The sequence below is a fragment of the Malurus melanocephalus genome, unplaced genomic scaffold (assembly GCF_030028575.1).
Source record: "Malurus melanocephalus ecotype Western Australia unplaced genomic scaffold, MMel_1.1 scaffold_172, whole genome shotgun sequence".
NCBI classification, from domain to species: domain Eukaryota; kingdom Metazoa; phylum Chordata; class Aves; order Passeriformes; family Maluridae; genus Malurus; species Malurus melanocephalus.
Genome location: NW_026623404.1, coordinates 1,345,212 through 1,351,741, shown reverse-complemented (window position 1 = coordinate 1,351,741; position 6,530 = coordinate 1,345,212). Strand labels below are relative to the sequence as shown.

General features: G+C 48.2%; 1 protein-coding gene across 2 annotated transcripts in view; it reads right to left on the bottom strand.

The window, feature by feature from the left end:
• The window catches only part of RAB39A (RAB39A, member RAS oncogene family), a 15,299-nt gene extending 9,258 nt beyond the window's left edge, over positions 1-6,041 (bottom strand). Inside the window, exon 1 of one of the 2 annotated variants that reach the window (XM_057372490.1) lies at positions 5,345-6,041. In XM_057372490.1, coding sequence (XP_057228473.1) covers positions 5,345-5,667 — 323 coding nt within the window. In that variant the 5' untranslated portion in view covers positions 5,668-6,041. The remainder of the gene's footprint in view (positions 1-5,344) is intronic. The other variant, XM_057372491.1, reaches the window with a different exon arrangement.
• Positions 6,042-6,530: the final 489 nt, after the last annotated feature.

Genomic DNA, 6,530 nt, shown 5'->3' with positions numbered 1-6,530 from the left:
TAACACCAACACCTAAGTTGTGCCCCACTCAGCTGCAGATCTAACCGTGGTTCCTGAACAAGATCCCGGGAGACCCGAATGCTCTGCCTCTCTGCAGGCTGTGAGCTACTCAGCAGGGACACACCTGCTTTTCCTCTTAGCTCAGATTTCAGCTGAAACAAACTACTCCAGGTGGGGGTTCTTCTTGGGAGGACATCCCCAGAGTATGCYAGCACCCTCAGGTGGGTTCAAGCCCCTCACAAAATGCAGATGGACTTTCTTTTAGCACAGTGGAGGAACATGTCTTTGACACAGATGCCTCTTCACAAAGCACAGGTCAGTATACACAGAGCCCATGGTAYAGAGGCTTGAAAAACATAGAGCTTTACAGATTTTACAGGCCTATGATTTCACTGAACAGCTTAGTGAAGAGAGTGCGTGATTATCAATGAAAGATGAGAAKAGTTGACAGTGAAAGTCTCTTCATGCAAAGCTGGTAGACTTGTAGGTCTCCTTGGGAAAGGTGTTATGAATGCAGAGTTTATTTGTATTCTATGGAAGACTGAAGAAGTTCTGGACAAGAGACTGAGTGAGCTCTAGTAAACAGACAAAGTGYATTAGTCTGCAGAAGTGCCTCACATTGAAAGTAGAGGATAGCAGAGCCCTGAGGAGAATTCTGAGACTTTATCAGAGACAAGATATCTAACTATAGACCACAGACAAAACCAGACTGGCCTTAGGCTCTTTCACAAGCAGGGAATCTACTTATGTGATTATACACACTTAGGTAGGTGTTGCAAGATCAGACTCTACAAGCAAAATGAAGTTCCTAACTCCCWTATTTTTGTCACTTTTTGAACTGAAGGGAAAATAAAAATCTTAGAGTGACAGGCCAGGTTTGATGTAGTTCCATCAAAAAGGATATTCAAATTTCCGTTTCTGAAATTATCTCTATGCAGATCTTAAATTCTTGTTGAAATGATGGCTTCTTGTGTAAACTTTAGTTCAACTCATTAATGTCATTAAACATGCATAATTCTGTGCTGGCAAACATTAGAATTGTCAAGAAGGGAAAGAGGGATGACCCTGGAAATTACAGAACTGTCAGTCTCAATTCAGTGCCTGGTAAAATAATGGAGACAATTGTTCTGGGAGTTAATAAAAARCACCTGAAGGACAACACAGTCATCAGTCWCATGCAGCATGACATCATGACAGGAAAATCCAGCTTATGAAACCTAACTTCCTTTTATGACACAGTAACTCAGTTGAAGGAGGATTGGACATGGGAAGCCAGTTCAYGTATATTTTTGGTTTTCAGTAAAGSTTTCCCTACTGTCTCTCAGAGTATCCTTCTGGACAAAATGTCCAGCATTTGGCTGCATAAACACATCATGTGATAGGTGGGCAATTTGTTCTTTATAGRGAWTTGGGTGACATCAGACTGGAGACTTGTCACTAGTGGGGTTCCAYAGGACTCTGTCTTAGGCCCTGTGTTTTCTTCAGCATCTTCATACATGGCTTGGACACAGGACTCAAAAGGATACTGGCAAGYTKGCAGATGATACARACCTGGGAGGAGCTGCTGACTCCCTCAAAGGCACGGCGRCCCTKCAGAGAGACCTGGACAAATCAGAGGAGTGGGCAACAACCAACTGTATGAAGTCCAAGATAGGGAATTGCTGGATTCTGCACCTTGGGTGGGGCAACCCTGGATGTATGGACTGACTGGGGAGTGAAATGCTGGAGAGTAGTGCTGGGGAAAGGGACCTGGGGGTCCTGGTTGATGACAAGTTGAACATGAGCCAGCAGTGCCCTGGCAGCCAGGAGGGCCAAGCGTGTCTTGGGGGGCATCAGGCACAGCATCGGCAGCCGGACAAGGGAGGGGATTGTCCCGCTCTACTCTGACCTGGGGTGGCCTCACCTCAAGTGCTGGGGGCAGTTTTGGGTGCCACAATATAAGAAAGATATAAAGCAATTAGAGAGTGTCCAAAGGAGGGCAACAAAGATGGTGAAGGGCCTTGAGGGGAAGCTGAATGAGAAATGGCTGAGGTCACTTGGAGTGTTCAGCCTGGAGGAAACTGAAGGGAGATCTCTTTGCAGTCCACAGCTTCCTTGTGAGGGGAAGAAGGGGGGCAGGCACTGATCTCTTCTCTGTGGTGAGCAGTGACAGGACCCGAGGGAAGGGTCTGAAGCTGAGTCACGGTTAGTTTAGTTTGGATATTAGAAAAAGATTCTTCACCCAGGGGGTGGCTGGGCACTGGAACAGGCTTCCTCTGAAGTGGTCACAGCACCAGCCTGACAGAGTTCAAGAACTACGTGGACTATGTGCTGGGGCACATGGTGTGATTCTTGGGGTCGTCCTGTACACGGCCAGGAGTTGGACTTGATGATCCTCGTGGGTGCCTTTCAGCTCAGCAAAGTCTATGATTCTTTGTGTAATCACATCAAATTATGGCTTAAGGGAGGCTTTAAATCAGTCACAGTGTTTCATTTTCATTATGATCTTACTGATCTTTACCAGATGAACCAAACTTTCACTAAAAAGCTTTATCTAATTTTGAAGAGTTATTTTTATACTATGACTAATGTCTTCATGGTAATGATATTGATTTTGAAAATACGTATTGTTTACTGAAAAAGAATAGGATAGTATTTTATTTTCAAGACATGTTTGATGGAGAATGCATCTAATATCTTGGTCTACTAAAAAGTGGGTTAATGGAAGCACCCCCACAATATTTTGCCCCTATTGAAATGAATGCTTAGTCTTAGCACCACTACCAAGCATTTTGTAGCACTGGAGAGTTCATGATTCAAATATATTATTTGATTTAAATATAGGAAAATAAAACAAATGAACAAAAATCATAGTAAAGTAGATGACATAAAACACAGCCAAAGTAGCAGATTGTTCTAAATGACTGATATGAAAATAGAAAGAAACTGAGGGTGTACCCTTCATTTACRTTAATCTGCGTTAAACCTGAGTCTATACTAAGCAAGTCTGCAGGTTCTCGTTCCAGTAAGGTGTTAAAGGTGTTACTGATAATATTGTTATCCACRTGGCACCTTCAACAATCAGAGATTCTGCTCAGTGATGCCTTACTGATGTCAAAATAAATATAGTCAGTAAATGCCTGTCAGTGCACATGAAAGATGATTTCTAAGTCAGTGCATGAAATACAGTTCCATATGGAATCATCAATGAACTAGAGACATGTAAGAATTTCTCCCAAATAATTCCTCCAAGAAAGTACATGGTATCCTTGAAGAGAGTGTGATGGCAGGTGTGTCACACTTGACTTTTCCTCTGGGAACGTCCCTAATGACTGGGAACAAAAAAGGGGGTTATTATGTAGCCAGTAGTTTGCCCTGCATGCAGGGAACTCCGCAGGGAGCTATAAAGACAGGTTTTACCTCCTCTGAAATCCCAATGCAAGCGAGCCACAGCAGAATTGGCAATCAGAATTGCAAGCTGCTTGGTGTTCCCCAGAATTTGGTAACTTCTTGGAGTAATTAGCCCTTTCCTAAGATTGTCTTTGCTTTGATCTGCAGTGTTCTCCGTAAGCAGAGAACAGAATGTGCAACATTTTAACCTGTGTTCTAACTTAGCAAAATACTTATAATTTATTTGACTAAATGTAAAACAGACTATACAATAAACATTATGATATTTAGTACATTGACAAGAAACTCATAGCCGAAAACCAAACACAAATGTTTAAAACTACTTTCTTCAGGTTGTACCTTCTGAGTATTAGAAAAAAMCACAGAGATATACTAATGGTAAATTAAAGAGCAGCTGACTGCATGACTCATCAGTGTATATCCTCTGAGCATTCCAGGGTTAAAGGATGGTTAAAATTTGATTCTAGATGTATGCAAAATTCTGTACATTTGCATTTCTTTCAGTGTCTTGTCATTGGCCATTGTGGCTATTTGTCAGCACATTCAAAATAAAGAGATTATACACTTTTAGTCACTTATTTACAAGTGTTCTACATTCTGTCTGCAAAGCACAAAGACGGTGAAAAATGCCAAGAGCTTTTCATTAACACCATTAATTTCTTTGCTAACCCTTCAGAAGCCTAGCTGCAAAAATACATCTGAAGTTGTGACTCTTGCAAGCCCAGGAAAGYTGTTTGTTGTTTCCCTGTAATGCTTATCATAGCGAAAAAAAAGTTGTTGTCCTCCAGTAAAACAGGGCAGTCGTACCTCTTCAGCTGGGTGTGGGAATCTGCACAACTGTTGCGACGGAAGACAGGGAGTACAGAAGAATTGATTCTGGCCAGTGTAGAGGGCCATTTCAATCCTCCTGCTACCATTTCAGTAACAACAGGTGTGTGCATCAGGTACACAGAGATGGGCTATGCATTTGCCCYGCCCTGAGCTCGTATCTCTGGAAACCCAAGCCCAAACTATAATCCATACACAGCTTACCTGAAGTGGCAAGCACTACAGGTACCACAGAGACACAAGAGTGACTGACATTATCAGTTTGTATACTTSGGAATTATTGTGACTTTTCTGGGGGAGGAAAATAGGGTAGTTTTGCTAAGTGTAACAGAAGAGAGAAAGAAGAGTGTTTAATACTCAGTGCAGCATTTGAGCTACTTTAGCTACATTAGAAATGATAGAGGTATTAATGAAGACTCCTGACAACCATCAGTGCACAGCAGGTGCAAAAGGCAGATAAAACACTAGTAAGGGACTATAGCTGTATGCCCAGTGGCTTCCACACTGCCACGGCTGCACTGGTGCACACAGTGCTGCTGTGCTTCAAGGAGGAAGAGCTGGGTGGTGGCCTGGTCTCCAGATTKAATGGGAGACTTAATGGCAGAGGGAAATACTGCAGGGGAGGATGAGTTTGGAGGTGATGACAAAGTAAGAAATGCAGAGTTAGGCAGAGGCCTCCTGCAGCAAAGAAAGAAAAAAAACATGGAAGAGGGATTGTTATGTTAGGTTCAGGACTTCAGGGGAAAAATGAGAGGAGGAARAAGAAATAGGACAAGGCCACTTGTTACCCTGTAGTGTGAGCTGGGAGGAGTGAGAGTGAGCTGGTGTGTGTGAAGGGAAAGAATGGGGAAGGAAACTTCTGGGAAGGAYGTGGTGGGCAATGGGGCAAGAAGGATAGTAGGCTACCGGGCTAGGACCACTGGCAGGCAATGGGGTGGAGGACTGTTTGGGGCACAGCAACCAAATGGGTGCAGGGAAATGTGCTGGGGGACAAGGCAAAGTCCTTGGGGTCGGAGGTGTGTCAGATGAGGAGGGTACAGGGCCGGGATAGCAGCAGGGTGTGCCATCTGGCAGGTTTAGGGGAGCAAGTGGGAAGAGGTGTGGGTAAAGATCCCAGGTCCCGTACCTGAACCGCTCCTGCCCCGCGGTGTCCCAGAGCTGCAGCTTGACTCTCTTGCCGGGCTCGATCTCCACCAGCCGGGAGAAGAAGTCCACCCCCACGGTGGGGTCGGAGTGCAGTGGCCCCGGGAATCGGCCCTCGGTGAAGCGGTGCAAGAGGCAGGACTTGCCCACGGTGGAGTCGCCCAGCACGATCAGCCGGAACTGGTAGATCCAGATAGCCGCGTCCATGGCGGCCCCGGCCTGGCCGGGCTCCGCCTTGGGGCTTTTCCTGGGGCTCCTGCGCGGCCGGTGYCTGCACCGCGCCCCGATCGCCCCCACGCCCGGCATCGGAGCGGCGGGCGGGCGGCAGCGGGCGCTGCGCGGGGCCCGGGGCGATGCTCCCGCCGAAGCAAAACGGGGTCCCTGCGTCCGCCGCTCCGGGCAGGGCGGCGGCGAGAGGCGAGGGCCGGGTGCCGGGTCCCCCCGCCCCGCTCCCGGGGCGCGGCGCCGTGGTCCCCGCTGGCTGCCCGGGCGGGGCGGGGCGGGGCGGGAGCTGTCCCTTCAGCACCGCGCTGCCCAGCTCCGGCCGCGGCTCCGCGTCCCCGCTGTCCCGGCTGCTCTCGCTGCCCCGGCCCTGCCGCCGCCGCTGGTGCGAGTTGGAGCCGCCTCTGCCGCCCGMTGGGCGGTGGCGCGGCCGAGCCGCTCGCCGGGGCCGCCCTCCCCCCGTGCCGTCATGAGCRCGGCCAGACGGGTCCTCCTCCGCCGCATCGAGCGCAGGGAGCGCAGCGCTGCTCCCCGCTGCCTTGGGGCTACAGCCTGTGCCTAGTGTCCAGCTCCCTTGCGGGCAACAAGCGTAGGGTTGGGCCAGGAGAAGGGGGATGCTGGGGCAGAGCACCAGGCCGGCATAGAAAATCGTGGGAGAGAGACCGTTAAAGTATGACTTTGACAAAGAAATTGGGAGCAGAAAGGACATACTGGGGAAGGTGGGGAAGAAGAAGATCGGCAGGTGAAAACGGGGCACGGACCTGGAAGGGAAGGCGTATTGTGAGGTGGGAGCTGGGCAGGCCAACAAATACAGAGGAACAAGTGCCAGACTGTAATGATGTGCTGGGAAAGTGGCAAAAGGGAACAGGAGAATTAGCAATCTAGATATCCCCAAGGAGAACCATGCAAACTGCCTAGAGAAAAGGCATAATACTGGAAATGACARG